Source organism: Nicotiana tomentosiformis, chromosome 11 (genome assembly GCF_000390325.3).
Source record: "Nicotiana tomentosiformis chromosome 11, ASM39032v3, whole genome shotgun sequence".
Classification (NCBI taxonomy): domain Eukaryota; kingdom Viridiplantae; phylum Streptophyta; class Magnoliopsida; order Solanales; family Solanaceae; genus Nicotiana; species Nicotiana tomentosiformis.
This window is the reverse complement of record NC_090822.1, coordinates 56,387,927-56,403,856: the sequence shown is the minus strand read 5'-3', so window position 1 is coordinate 56,403,856 and position 15,930 is coordinate 56,387,927. Positions and strand designations below refer to the sequence as shown.

The following is a 15,930-nucleotide window of genomic DNA, read 5'->3' as shown; positions in this document are numbered from 1 at the left end:
TAAATCTCCTCAGTTATGATCTTTCTATTTTTTTTTTCCAACTAGTTCTTGGACACGCGCGTTGCGCGTGTACCATTTAAAATATTCTTAACTTAAATTTTTCCATGATCATTTAGTAAGAAATATAATAAGTAGCACAAATTATAGTTGTATCTCTTACATTTTTATACATTAAATTTGAAATAATAATGCATTTTCAAACGGTACAGGAATCGATCAATTATCTCGTCTATCAATATTTTGCTTTGATCATTAGCAAAGTAATGTTAAAAAAATCTCTTTTAGAAGATGAATTAATTCACAAAGATGATGTAAGCTTCCGTAACTTATCGTTTAGAAAATAAATCATTTGACACAAAAGACGATTATGCACTTATTTTAAGTGACGTTAACAAAATGATACAAATGAGTTGGATAAGAAATTAAGAAGTAGATCTTAGCATTAGACAATAAACAAAGCAGTTTATTTGGACTCTGTATTACTTTTTCGTCACAACTCTATAATCTAAAAGGACCAAACATATGACTGCATAGATATAACATAATTCATAGATCAACTATCATTCAGATTAAAAAATGACAAGTTTTAAATCTTTAAAAGAAGAAATATTAGATACTTTGAAAAGCTAAGAGAATCCACCACGTCCTCAAAGTTTCAAGAATCATAAGAAGTAATTTGAAGTAAAAATTCTTATTTGTGTAAATATATTGCTATTATTGAGTAAATAAAACCGGCTATGCTAGCTATTGATTTATTTCAAGATGTTTATTTTATAGTGCAAAAGATGCTAGCTATTGATTTGTTTCAAGATGTTTATTTTATAACGCAAAAGAATCAATATTTAGTTTAAGATTTGGACAACATATATAAAAAAGCAACTCATCTTGAACTTTCCATTCGTATCCCCTCCCTCCCGAAAATAAGAGTAAATCAAAAGGAGAAAAAAAGATAAATTAAAATTTCTCTACTGTATAGAAAGAGATACAATATATAGAAATGAAGGGGAACGTCTTCAGTATGACTCTTTGTTACCCACATTTACTGCAACCCTTCGTTACACTTATCCACCACAATATTTCACTAATTCCATCCGTTTCTTTTGAAACCATTTGTTGGAATTAAATGAGTGATAAAAATGGTACTCCCTCCGTTAATTTTTAGTTGTCCACTTTTGACTTTGAACTCTCTTTAAGGAAAAATAAAGTATGTATTTTACAGTTTTACCCATAATAATGATAGCATTTTAAAAGGTATTGGGAAATGATTTGAGTAATGAATAGTTAATGATAAGGGTAAAACAAGAAAGAAAAAAATATTTTTCTCTTGATTTGTTAAAATTGACAAGTAAAAGCGAAAATGTATTTTTAGTATAATGGACAAGCAAAAATGAACGGAGGGAGTACATGTTTCAAGATAAATTTAGGTAATTTATGGCTTCATACATTAATGGTGAAGCAGTAATTTGAGAGGTTATTCTACTACTATTTGGTTAAAAAGTTATAGGAGTAATTGTGCTTAAGTGAAGCGCAAAATAGTGACTTAGTTTTTAATAGTAATTTTAGGTGAAGCAGTAGTTGTGTTTTTAACGGGACATACTTTAATTTAACAGTACAAAATAGCACACGCATATCATATGCTAAGCCTAAAGGTTACAAAAATCATACTATTTATTTTGACGTGTTAATTAAAAAATCACCTTTCTTTTCATGTATGAATATGAGTACATAATATGCAGAAACAAACTTGTTCTGATTCTATTTCTAGGCAAAAAATTGAGGGACATGATGGCCCTTAATTAGACCATTACTCCCCTCTTTCATTGTAAGCCAAACCACAAGTACGCTAGCATAGGCTCCATAGCACAACATAAGGAAAAGGATCTCTCATCTCTCTCTGATTTCTTTCCTTTCTGCATTTCTTCTTGTCTTCCTTTCTCTTCTAACTGCACAGCTTAACAGTAAAGGTCACAGCTTCAGCTCAGAATTCCAGCTTTGCTTTCATATCTTTAAAATCATCATCTAAGGTAGCAAAGAGTGAAGGCTAGTACAATTTACTAAGAAACAATTACATATGGTCATGAAAATCACTAAATGAATGATATTATTGATAAATTAGCAACAACACAATAGTTAATGAAATGAGTTTCCAACTCGCTGAAAAGAAAAATTACAAGTGTGAATGTGGTAATATTGGCCTTTTTATATTAAAATTTGAATGAATTTGTCTTCATACAAGGATGAACACAGTTTACCGAGCCAAGTGTAAATATATGTTAATGCAGCTATTTTGAGGTAAGAAGCAAAAACTTTCAAGAATTCAAGAAATCGTCAGAATCCTAAGTAGCAAAATAAAATTAACTCCATAAACCAATTCTCAAAATACTTAATTCACATAAACCATGTCAACCCCCAGTTTGTAAAATTTTATTCTTACCTAACCCAAAAAAGCCCATTCAAAATTCACCACAAGCACACACACACTTATGCAGATAAAGACACTAAAATGTAAAGAGCTATAGAGGAAGAGCAAAAAGTACCTAAAGCATGTTGGATAAACAACGGGAAGCATCACCGGACCACAAAAGAGAGAAAGCTGAAAATGGTGGAATAGAGTAACATTCTGAAGAATCTGAACCGTTGTTTGCAATAAGTGTTTGGAAGATGAAAGTACTTCCAAGACATTGAATATACTGCATTAAGTGCTTGGCTGATGCACGGAACTCTAGGCCAGTCTCTTCTCATTCACCTGATTCATTGTAGTACAACCTTATAATTTATTAGAAGGTAATTTTACTTTTTGGTACAAATACATTAAAGAATTGGTGTTTAAGTAAAGGAGAAAACGGACATTCCATTATTGCTGGGCATTTCGGTAATCTAACTTTGCATGATTACTTCACTAGTATTTTTGCTCATATTGGACTTCGAACTCGTTCAAATCCTTAAGTATCTTTAAGTTTAACATTCACCAGTTTCTATCAATTTCGTGTTCTCAAATGTTTTCCTATCAATTTCATATTCTCAATGGCCTTGAATGAATCAATAGTCTCACAGGTTTTTGTACTATAGGAACCTTGTACTGAGGGGATATATCAGCCGGCCTTTCCGCGGTTTCTATTTTAGTCACAGTTTATGCTGCTATGTTTTTAATCGTTAGTATTGACTTATGCTATTATTGTCCTTTCTGTTACCTTTTCTCATTGTATCTTCTTTTCTCCATTATCTGCAGGAGTTGCCTCGTGGCGACGTCCTCTATGGTTATCGCATTGATGGTCCTCAAAGTTGGCATGAAGGGCATCGATTTGACAATAGCATTGTTTTGATTGATCCTTACGCGAAACTAATTGAAGGTCGGCGAGCTTTTGGAGATGTTAGCAACAAAATATGTAGATTTTTTGGAACTTACGATTTCAATACCTTGCCTTTTGACTGGGGAGAAAGTTACAAGCTTCCAAATATACCCGAGGTAGGTTGAGAAGAATTACTTGAATGACTTTCTTGACTTGTGCAAATCAAAAGATAATTTACTTGTATCTTCAGCTAATTCACTTATGAGCTATGACTAAGATGACAGAACTGTCATTATTAAGTGCTCAGATTTTCTGTCACTTGTTCTTGTTATTTCAAGTAAGAGGAGTTTCAGCTTATTCTCCTTTAGTAATGTTGTTGCTTCTTTGGTAGATTGAGCTGTATGCTTTGAATCTGCTATACATTTACTCTTAATGCATATCCTTTTTCTTTTGGCAGAAAGATCTTGTTATATATGAGATGAATGTCCGTGCTTTTACTGCTGATGAATCAAGTGGTTTGGATCCAGATCAACGGGGAAGCTACCTTGGTGTGATTGAAAAGGTACTTTCAATTTCTACGAGTTTGTTTACTTTTACCAAACATTTGATTGGTTGTTAAAGTTTGGTTTATCTGCCTTAATAGCAGTACCACAAGTTATACTACGAGTTAAAGTTTCAATGTTAAAATTGTTGTTATGTTCTTTGGTCCTTTTTCTTATGTTGGATGTCTTTGGTTCTTTCATCATGTATTATAGCCTGTTGGCGAAGCTTCAAAAATCAGCTTATTTGAGAAGTGTTTTTTTTTTCAAAAGTGCTTTTCTCAGAAGTACTTTTGATGAGAAGCAGTTTATGTTTGACTAATTAATTTGAAAAGCACTTCTGAGCAGCAATTAGTGTTTGGCCAAGCTTTTAAAAAGTACTTCTAAGTGTATTTTTCTCAAAAGTGTTTTTCAAAAAAGCGCTTTTGGGGAGAAGCTACTTTTTTCTGCTTCTCCAAAACTGCTTCTGCTTCTCCTCAAAAGCACTTTTTTTTCTTCTAAAAGCTTGGCCAAACACTTAACTTTGAAAAAAGTATTTGTTTTGAAAAAAAAAGTGCTTTTGGATTTTGAGAAGCTTGGCCAAACAGGCTATTAGTCACTTACAGAAATTTTAAACTTATTTTATTCCTTTAGGTATCTGACATTCATTCATCTGTAAGTGTAGATACCACATCTTCTGGAGCTTGGTGTTAATGCAGTAGAATTAATGCCTGTCTTTGAGTTTGATGAACTGGAGTTTCAAAGGCGACCTAATCCGAGAGATCACATGGTAAACTTACATTTTCTTTATGCTTTATAACTGTCCTTGACTTATTCTTTTCTAGTGATTTCTCTATTCTGAAGCTAGTTATGATGATTATTCTTTCATGCCTGTTGCCTGTGTGAGCTTGCTCACATTGCCGGTCCCAAGCCCGGATAAAGGAGGAGGATTGAGGTAGCTTGGCAGCCAGTATAAAATTTGCCAATTCAGGATAAATCCTCATAAAACCTGTTAATTGTTTTTGTATGTGAGCACGCACGTTGTGCTTCCTCTGATGTGTCATTGTTATGGCATAGCGCATCAGTAAAATACCAATGCTTTGAATGGTAAAGGAGAATTAGTGTTCCACTTTTATTGAGTAATGATTCACTAGAATGCAGATTCTTTCAAATGTGATCAAGAGACTCTTAAAGTGGCTGATTGAAATAAGCTCATCAACTTTTACTATATATATTAGAAATAACTGCATCAATTTTATCATTTATTTGAGGTATTAACAGCAAGTGAGCAACCGTTTACCCTTTCTGTCCCCATCAAACTCATAATGCCCAAGATTAGACCATAATAACTGTGCCCAGTCAAAGTGCAAAGTTCAATTGTTGACTTAAGAATACTTTGTTGACTTAAGAATACTTTATTTCGATAATCCTTTTTCTTCTTCCCATCTACTTTGTTGTTTGTATGCTACCTTCATTGCTGGAAACTTGATGAAAAGATGCTGTGAGTATCTATTTGATGTGCATGTATTCAAATTCTTCATTGACTACTATGGCTAATTAAAGGGGCAGAATGCTCTTGGTTTGTCTGAATACTTTTGAACTCATGTTAACTTTAGATCAATACGTGGGGTTACTCAACAATAAACTTTTTTGCTCCAATGAGTCGATATGCAAGTTGTGCTGGGGGACCCGTCAGTGCTTCTCGGGAGTTCAAACAAATGGTCAAGGCCTTGCATGATGCTGGAATTGAGGTTCGCCTTGTATCAGCTTGGTCTTTAAAGAGCTTGCTACACATACCCATAATGTCTCCTCTACCTTTTCAACTGTCTATTTAAAGATATTGGTTTCTCTTTCTCACGGCTTTTCATTCTACAGGTCATTTTAGATGTTGTTTATAATCACACTAATGAAGCTGATGACAAAAACCCGTATACCACCTCATTCCGAGGAATAGACAACAAGGTAAAGGAACTATCCAATGTAATAGGTCTTGGTCAATAAAGTTATGAATTAAATTTTCATTGCATGTAATGTACCTCAGCAATTTACTATGCTTAGGGCAACATCTACATTTGTTTTGATAGTAGGTTCATGGGGTTATTGTGTCTGTTAATAGATAACGGTTTCAGTAATCATCATCATCATGTTTGAGATGTGTCTTGATCTGCATTAACTGTTTTGCAAGAATAGTTATTTTTGTAACTTTACAGAACTGTTCAACTCGAGTAGTCTTCGATTATGGAATTTGTGTAGATTTTAAGAATAAGAAAAGGCTTCTTGTATTTTTGTGTGTTTCTTACCTCCCTAAGCAAATGTATTTATACGCTAGGTCCTATGACTATCTTAGGAAGGGAAATAAATTACAATCAATTTACAATCAATCAGAATAAAATCAAATCTCAATCAGAATCAAATCTTTCCTAATAATTAAGGCAATCAACACTCTCCCTCAAGTTGGTGTAAAGATGTCGCACATGCCCAACTTGCAAACTAGTGTATGAAAAGTTTGTTTGTTGAGACCCTTGGTAAACACACCAGCTAGCTGCTTTTCTGATGACACATGAAACAAGTTCAAGACACCACTCATAACTTTTTCTTTGACGAAGTGTCGATCAATTTCAACATGCTTTGTTCAATCATGCTGGACTGGGTTATGAGCTATGCTGATGGCATCCTTGTTCTCACAATGTAAGGAAAGTTTCCACTTTTAATTCCTCTAGTAACTTTAGTAACCAAAGTTGTTCACAGACACCCTGGGCCATAGCTCTATATTCTGCTTCTGCACTTGATCTAGCAACTACACTTTGCTTCTTGCTTCTCCAAGTAACCAAATTCCCTCCTACGAGTGTACGATAACCGGATGTAGATCTTCTATCATCTAAAGATCCAGCCCATCCACATCAGTATAGGTTTTTACCTGAAGGTGATCATGTTTGGAGAAAATCAGACCTTTGCATTGAGCAGACTTAAGATACCGCAAAATGTGAAAGACAACTTGCATATGAGGATCTCGGGATCATGTATGAACTGACTCACCAAGCTGACTGAATAGGCTATGTCAAGTCTAGTACGAGAGAGATAAATGAGTCTACCAACCAACCTCTGATACCTCTCCTAATCAACTGGCTCTCCAACTCCTGTTTGTAGCTTGTGATTACTTTCAATGGGCGATTCTGCTGGTTTGCAACGAGTCATACCAGTTTCTTTCAAGAGATCCAAAATATACTTTACTTTGAGAAATTATGATTCCTCTTTTTGATCTAGCAACCTAAATTCCCAGGAAGTACTGCAATTTTCCTAGATCTTTGATCTCAAATTCTTGTGCCAATAGCTTCTTCAATCAGGTCATCTGTCTTTGTCATCTTTTGTTATTACTATGTCATCAACATAAACTATGAGAAAAATGAGTTTACCCCTTTGATGTCTTATAAAGAGAGTATGATCAACATTCCTTTGTTGGTAGCCGAAGGAGATCATTACTTTGCAGAATCTGTCAACCAAGCTCAAGGGGATTGCTTCAGTCCGTACAGGGCTTTCTTCGGTCTGCACACCTTTCCTTGACTTTGTTTAGTATCAAATCCAGGAGAAATCTCTATGTATACCTCCTCTTCTAAGTCTCTGTGAATAAATGCATTCTTCACATCAAACTGTTGTAAGTCCCAATCAAGATTAGCTGTACAAGATAAAAGAATCCTGATATTGTTCATTTTTGCAACATGGGTAAATGTCTCTTGATAATCCACTCCATAAGTTTGAGTGAATCCCTTAGCCACCAATCATGCTTTGAATCTTTCAATCGAATCATCAGCTTTGTGCTTCACAGTGAAGACCCATTTGCAGCCAACCAACTTCTTGTCTGGTGGTGAAGTGACAAATTCTCAAGTCTCATTTTTTTACAAGGCATTCATTTCTTTAATCATAACTTGCTTCCATTTAGGATCTGCAAAAGTTTTCCTCCAATTCTGGGGAATAGGCACAGAAGAAATAGACAAGGCAAAGGCTCTATAGGAGGGATACGAAGAATAATAGTAGACAAAATTAGATAAAGGGTGTTTGGTGGTGCAAGATCCGACTCCTTCTCTGTGAGTAATAGGCACATCTAACTCATTAGGAAATATAGATAACTCACAAGTAGAAGAAGGTTCAGCTTCGGTAGATTGCGTAATAGCTTCTTTTGCTCTATTTCTCCTTGAGTAAGTTTTCAAATCAGGCCTATCCAGACGCCCAATTGTCTCCCTCTGAATTCTTTCTCCAATTTCACTTTCCCTTGTGACGATATCATCAGGAGGTCCAATAATGGAACTAGGTAGAATCACCTCTTCCTCCTTACTGCTCTCCCCCCGAAGAGGTGATGAGTGATACTGAGGACTCAAATTCTTGAAAGGTAACATCCATGTTAACAAAAGATCTCCTTTAGGGAGGATGATAACGTTTGTAACTTTTCTGTGTTTGAGAATACCCGATAAAACACACTTTATAGCTCTAGGATCTAGTATCCCAAAATTCCTAGTGTGGACAAAGCAAACACACCCGAACACCTTTGGAGGAACAACATATTCATTCTTACCCTTTAAAGCTTCCAGATGACTGTCACGCCCCGACCCCGGGGAGCGCGACCGACGCTCAACCGAGATACCCCGGTTGAGCAAGCATGCACAATGCCGTCTACCCGACTCACCCAAGAATAAAGAGAAGATACATTTCATTAATTAGACAATAAGAAGGTCACGTGAACAACACCATTTCATTACCATTGGTTACTCCATTTATAAGTCTCAAAATACATTACACATTCATAGTTTGAATTGGAACATGTGATACAAATACAACATTTTTAGTTTGACTTTCCCAACACCAATATACAACCCATACCATGTCTACGGAGTCTCTAACAGAAACCAAAGAGTGTTATGACAGTGCCGGCAACAAGGCTCCGGCTATCCTCGAAATGCTATGTACAAGGACAAAAGATACAGGACCCCGAATTGAAGTGGGGCTCACCAAGTCAGCTGAGGAGAGGATGTACTGCTATCACTACTCAATGCCGCCCGCTGTGGAACCACCTGCATCCATTAAAGATGTAGTGCCCCAGCAAAAAGGATGTTAGTACTGTCATGGGCGGCTTTCCAGCCATGCCCCATGATCCCTTGGACGCGCCCCGTGGCGTCCTGGCCAGCCTCCCAACGCCCGTCGCCACGGTCGGCCCCGTGGTCTCGGCAGCTCCAAGTGACAAGCGCGCATGTGCCTCTGTCGCCCCACCGATAGCCATCGCCAGCGCCCAGCCACAGGCAAAAGCCAACAGCGCCGCGCGCGCAGACAATGCCGCGCGCGCAGACCCTGATGCTAAAGACAAAGTTGCTGCCAACGGACTTGCTGCTGCTTTGTAGAAGACTAAGTCCTTTTCATTGTAAATATAGAGTAGTTTTGCTGCATTTTCTTTAAGTGTGATTTTCCAGCTTTCATAGGTCTAGTCATGTAACTTTGGTTTATTTTTTTAAGCATTATTAAGGGGGACCAAGCAATCAAAACTTTCAAGCAAGCAAACAATTCTCTGTACTGGTGTCTCTCCCCCCCGACACCGTCTTGTTTTCTGTAATAGCTTTCATTCAATGCAATCAAGCTTTCTTTCATTCTCAATTCTCTTTTCTGCTCTCTTTCAATTGCTCATGACATTGGTTTTCCCGTACGGCACTGACAATCTAGTCTAGCGTACGGAGGGGACCTCAGTTGGCGGACAGCAACCGTACTGACATCGGTTGCTTAGCCTTACGTCGCCCTTCCAAGGAACTTCAGGAAGGCGCCGCGTAACAGTACATATGGAATAATACTAGTATGAAAACTAAACACCCCCTCAATAGAACGAGTAACAGTACAATGATAAAGAAACATGAAATCAATGAGGGCCTCATCAATATTAAAGTACCAAGTTAGGAGAAAGAATAAATTTCAAGCAAGTTTCAATATTTTAAGTTGGGAGATCTTTAGTACCGATACGCCGCCGTGTTTTTAGCACGGAGTCCGATCTCAGCTCGATCGGCTAAGCCGTCTTACCCCGAGACGTCCACTCACAATACCACCATGTGCGTGGCATGACGTCCGATCTTGGCCCGATCGGCTAAGCCGTCTCACCACAATGTTGTATGGGTCGACGTCACCTCACATTCCGCTAGCAATCATCTCATCCCATTTAAGGGGAAATATCTCAACACATCAATCTCATCCCATATTCGGGGAGAATTCTCATCACCTCACACGGGGATTTCCTCATTCACTCCTACACCGGCACGTGTAGTTTCGGGGTTAAGTCATTTCAACCTACCTTTCGTGGGTGACTAAACGATACTCCCAAGGCATTTATTATTTAAAGAATTTACAGCTCATTTCAATGTCTTTTACACTTCTCTAGATTATCAACAACAAGGCATTTCTATTCAAGACTTTAAGTACAAATGTGAGCAAATAAGGGTCTTAGGCACAATGAGATTTCTTACACAATTCGACATGATAGCTTTCATTAGAATCACGTCTTGAAGTCATAGCATGTTAACACACAACCCATACTTAGATCACATTCCCGAAGGATAACACAATAAGATAAAAGCATTCGGAATAGTCAAATTTATAATGATCAACTCGGGGCTTACAAGAACATCGTGGGATTCAATTCTAAGAGAGAAATTTAGCCAACATACCTCGCCTTGAGCTTCCTTAAATTACTACAATGGTTCGGAAATCTTAGCCACTTCGATCTATTTGGAAATATAACAAAATTGAACACAAATTAGGAATGAGTTCATGGTTCCAGCTCATTTGAGCATTTTATCAAACACTAGGTGGGCATTATGATTTCAAAGTCCTCCTAGGGTGGATTCCTTCATCCCACTACCCAAAGTCTACCCAATTGAGCTCAACAATCTTCCCACAAACCTTGATAGTACATGCATGCATAATGAACAACTCCCACACCCAAGAATTGCTTTTCTCATTACCTATTTCCAGTTAAATCCCGAAATTGAGGACTAGGGAGTAGAATCTTACCTCTAGGAGGAAGACCTAGTGAGTCTTCCTTGTTAATTCTCCAAGCCTTGAGCAAGAATTGATGAACAATTAGTTTAGGAACCCCCTCACTCTAGAGCACTTCCTCACTCTCAAAATATCAGATTTTTACTTTACAAATGGCCCTTAACGTCTATATATTGAAATAGAGTCGGGTTATAAAAATCAGAAAATGGACCCTCCGAACACAGCTCTGCGGTCGCTTAGTGGACCGCAGAATGGATATGCGGTTCACAAAATGGGCCGCAGAAGTGATGTCAAGAACTGGGCTGTTCGGGTCAGGTCTGCGGTAGGTCTGCGGTCCGCAGACCAGTTCTGCGGTTGCATATCCTCTCCGGAAATCTTCATGCTGAATCTGCGATGGATTGTGCGGCCCGCGAAAGCATTATGTGGTCGCATATTGGACCGCAAAACGATCATCCAAAATTGGCCATTTTTTTGTTGCACTCTGCGGCCCGCAGAGTGATTCTGCGGTCGCATAGTGGACCGCAGAAATGTCCTACTCTGCCAAAAATTTTCTTCATCTCCCCAACGCACTGTTCAACCCAAAAAATCTGTACCCCGGGTCTCTTCAACTTATGTGTCTCTACAATCATCGACACATAAGTCCACCTTGGCATCACGAAACCCCGGGTTCTAGGTGAAATTTTACGGGACCTTACAATGACTTTGAAAATAGAGGGTTTTAAGTGGCATTCTGTTGATAAGTTAGACAACCACTAGAATTGCATCCCCATGTAAGGTTTTGGTAGATGCATGGTGAATTGAATATAAGAGATTTTGCTACTTCTAAAAATGCCTATTTTTTCTTTCAGCAACCCCGTTTTGTGCACCAGTGGTAGGACAACTACTCTGATGGACTATCGCATTGGACTCTAAATAAGCACCAAATCTTTTATCCATGTATTCGCTGCCATTGTTAGTTCTCAAGATTTTTATTTTGGCATCAAACTGAGTACCAATCATCTTATGAAATGATTGAAAACAAGAGAAAACGTTACTTTTGGCTTTTAACAAATATACCCAAGTCATCCTAGTGTAGCAATCAATGAAAGTAACAAATCGACTACCAGACAAAGAAACAGTTTGGGTAGGATCCCATACATCAGAATGAATAGTCATAAAAGTAGTTGTGCTTCTATTATCACTCCCAGGATAACAGTTTCTAGTATGCTTGGCATATTCACACACATCACAGAACAAAGATTCAAATTGAGTCCTTGAAAACAAATCGAGATATAACTTCTTCAAAACAAAGAATGATGGGTGTCCTAACCGTCTGCTCCGTTGTATTATTTCTTGGTTGACATCCTTACTTTCCCCAAAAAAGGCTTGACAAGAGTTTTGAATTCCATCTAATATATACAAGTCATCATGCAATCTACCACTGCCAGTCTTTTTCTCTGTTTGAAGATCCTGGAAAATACAATGATCGGAAAAGAACTCGATTTTACAGTTTAGAGCTTTGGTGATAGCACTAACAGATAAAAGATTGACAAGGAACTCAGGGAGTTGGAGCACGGATGATAGTTTAATATTAGGAGTACAAACGACAGAACCTGTTCCAGAGATATGTGTTTAAGAACTATTGGCTATTTTAACATTATCTCCTTTGGGACACGGAGAATAGTTTTGAATGCCTTTAGAAGAGCCTGTCATATGTCTATTTGCATAAGAATTAACAATCCAAGAATTAAGGTGAGCAACAAAGGCAGTAACTGATTGCACATAGTTGGATGTGGCAACATTAGCAGAGTCAGGTTTGGCTAGGAGGTGGAGAAGCTGAATTTCATTAGAAGACAAGATTTTTCTAGAAATCGTTTCCATGAATGTCTACATATTTTCTGCCCATTCAGAGAGAAATTTGAATAAAATTGCTCAAAAATAATCTGCCTCGCAAGAAACCAAATCTGTCTCGACGGAACCTTAACTCCGGTGAACGGAAAAATCAAAACTGGCAAGAATAGGCTCGGAATGTTCTAGCGACCCCCAACAGAATAGAAAATTCCAACAGAAAACTGACCAGAAGGAATTTGTGTTGCGGATAGCCACCAAGAGAAGAAGACTCGACCTCTTTCATAAAAACGAAACCCTAGTGCTGCGAGGGAGATAACTCACCTCAAAAAAGCAACAATGGCTCTAATACCATGTAATTTTTAAAAAGAAAATGCTTCTTGTATTTCTGTGTATTTCTTAGATCCCTAAGCAAAGGTATTTGTACACTAGGTCCTATGACTATTTTAGGAAGGGAATAAATTACAATCAATCAGAATAAAATCAAATCTCAATCAGAATCAAATCTTTCCTAATAAAGCTAATCAACAGAATCAAATCTTTCCTAATAATTAAGGCAATCAACTATTTGACAATTGTTTATACTCTCTGTTCTGCAGCTTAATACGGAGTGAAAGATCTACCATCATATATAGTTATAATGCTAGAACTTGCTGTTTTTCCCCCTTCTTCTCCTATAAACCTTCTCAGTAAGAGCTGCATCAAACCCATTGTAGATGGATTTAACTTATTGTGTTTTTCTCTATAATGCATTGTCTCCTGCAAAACCAGATGAGACCAGGTTTACTTTATTAAGTTCTAAATTAAACTATTTATATTGGATGGCCTGAATATCAGTTTCTTTTTTTCCTTTTTTACAAAAACTTCTTCTTTCTCCCCACCCTCTCTTAAACGTTATTCCTTGCCCTGACAATTTGCAGGTTTATTACATGGTGGATTTGAACAATAATGGTCAGCTGCTGAACTTTTCTGGATGTGGTAATTCGACCACCATACACTTTACGACTTAAATAGAAGGAAAGTTTGCAGGGCTGTTTTGAGCATATCTCTATAATCCTGTCTTCAGGATTTTCGTTGGTCATCTAAGATTGTTAACAATTTAACATGAAGCATAGTTTCCTAGGTATCAATTTTGGGAATGTCATAATGGAACATGATACAAACGTAGTCTAAGCTATTTATTTGATAAGTAAAAGTAGTCAAGATTATTACCCTTTGTGGTTTTTGATTTACTCAACTAGATGTAGACAAATGTCAGTCAACAAAAAAGAAATGTATTTCAGAAATTCTATTAGTACTCTTACTTTACTGCATAAAAAGTTCAGTGATGGGACCAGTGAAGAATTAACCGACGTGAGGCTTGATACACAAATCAACAACAACGACGACGACCCAGTATAGTCCCACAAGTGGGGTCTGGGGAGGGTAGTGTGTACGCTCTACGTAGACCTTACCTCTACCCTGATGGGGGTAGAGAGGCGGTTTCCGAAACACCCTCGGCTCAAGAAGACGAAAAGACGAAAAGACGAAAAGAGACAATATATCAGTACCATCAATAAAAACCATGTAAATAATTACGACATCACAAGAACCAGTGAATAAATGGAAAGCAGAAATAATAACCAGTAAATAACGGAAGAGTAGTGAAAACACAACACTGACCACTAGCAGTCTAAGACTAAATCCTATCAGCCTAGCCTCACACTGGTAGACTAAATGAACTCAACTACCTCCTAACCTACAACCTTAATGCTCGACCTCCACAGCTTCCTATCGAGTGCCATGTAATCCAAATCATCCCCAAGAAAGATAGTTTCAAGTACCTGGGGTCTATAATCCAAGGTAATGGAGAGATTGATGAGGATGTTACGCATCGTATTGGTGCGGGGTGGGTGAAATGGAGGCTCTCATCCGGTCTCTTATGCGATAAGAATGTGCCTCCTAAACTTAAAGGTAAGTTCTACAGAGTAGTAGTGAGACCGACTATATTGTATGGGGCAGAGTGTTGGCCAGTCAAGAATTCTCGTGTCCAGAAAATGAAATTAGCAGAAATGAGAATGTTGAGATGGATGTGCGGGCATACCAGGATTGATAAGATTAATACTGAGGATATTCGGGCCAAGGTAGGAGTGGCCCCCATGGAGGACAAAATGCGGTAAGCGAGACTTAGATGGTTTGGGCATGTGAAGAGGAGAAGCGAAGATGCCCCGGTAAGGAGGTATGAGAGGTTGTCAGTAGGGGGTCTTAGAAGAGGTAGAGCTATGCCAAAAAAGTATTGGGGAGAGGTGATTAGGCAAGATATGGCTTTGCTTCAGCTGACCGAGGACATGGCCCTTAATAGCAAGGTGTGGAGGTCGAAGAATAAGGTTGTAGGTTAATAGGTAGTGGTGCGGGTTTCCAGACATTTCCAGTGTTATTAGTAGCAGTCTTGTATTTTAATATTGTAGATTTCGATTTTCATGTTGTTTTTTTCGCCTTATTTTCTTTTATTTTGTTCTCGTTATTTCTTGTTGTTACTGCTCTTTTCTCATTTTTCCTCGTGCCGAGAGTCTACTAGAAACAGCCTCCCTACAGTGGGTAAGGTCTGCGTACTATCTACCCTCCCCAAACCCTACTTGTGGCATTATACTGGGTTTGTTGTTGTTGTACTTTACTGCATAAAAAACATTGTAAATATTTCTCCTAAATAATTTACTCGAAAGTCCTCTAAACTTAAGAAGGCTTTTCTCCTGATGAAGACTTCTTAGATTATAGTACAAACTACCTTTAGACAATTGCATTTCGGGTTAAGCTACAGTGGTGTTTTGTTCCCATTCCACCCACCAAAAAACTTAGTTTTCTCATTGTTGAGCTCTTCTTAAGATTTCACATTGTTCTTCCCTTTTCAAAAGGGATAGTTATAGAGTTGAACCTAGGAAGGAAAAAGATGTAAAGGTCTAACTACTAATGTTCATTTTACTTCATGCTCATCTGTTGCTAGTCTGAGATTCCTAGATTTATAAGAGTGATTGATGTTCTGATGCATATCTTTCTTTTGCCTTCATAAGAGCACTGAGATGCAATACTTTGGTCTTTCCAGGAAATACTTTTAACTGCAACCACCCTGTAGTCATGGAACTTATACTTGAAAGCTTAAGACACTGGTACATTCATTTCCTTTCACTTTCTGGTTGTCTGCTTTGGAGTTAGCTGTATTTTTACAGTTAATTACTCACTAATTGGTATCAATATATCATTATTTTAGTCACAACTAAACTAAGCTTTTCCCGAAG

At 37.7% G+C, this 15,930-nt stretch overlaps 1 protein-coding gene across 5 annotated transcripts in view; it reads left to right on the top strand.

Moving 5' to 3' along the window:
- Positions 1-15,930, top strand: part of LOC104117750 (isoamylase 3, chloroplastic) — an 83,439-nt gene that overhangs the window by 29,277 nt on the left and 38,232 nt on the right. For 4 of the 5 annotated variants that reach the window (XR_011412062.1, XM_070188350.1, XM_070188349.1 and 1 more), the window contains exons 6-12: positions 3,230-3,466; positions 3,748-3,852; positions 4,494-4,598; positions 5,425-5,559; positions 5,684-5,770; positions 13,579-13,636; positions 15,738-15,801. Coding sequence is in view for 4 of the 5 variants with exons in the window: in XM_070188350.1 (XP_070044451.1) it covers positions 3,230-3,466; positions 3,748-3,852; positions 4,494-4,598; positions 5,425-5,559; positions 5,684-5,770; positions 13,579-13,636; positions 15,738-15,801 (791 nt within the window). In the remaining variant the exon portion in view is untranslated. The remainder of the gene's footprint in view (positions 1-3,229; positions 3,467-3,747; positions 3,853-4,493; positions 4,599-5,424; positions 5,560-5,683; positions 5,771-13,578; positions 13,637-15,737; positions 15,802-15,930) is intronic. The other variant, XM_070188348.1, reaches the window with a different exon arrangement.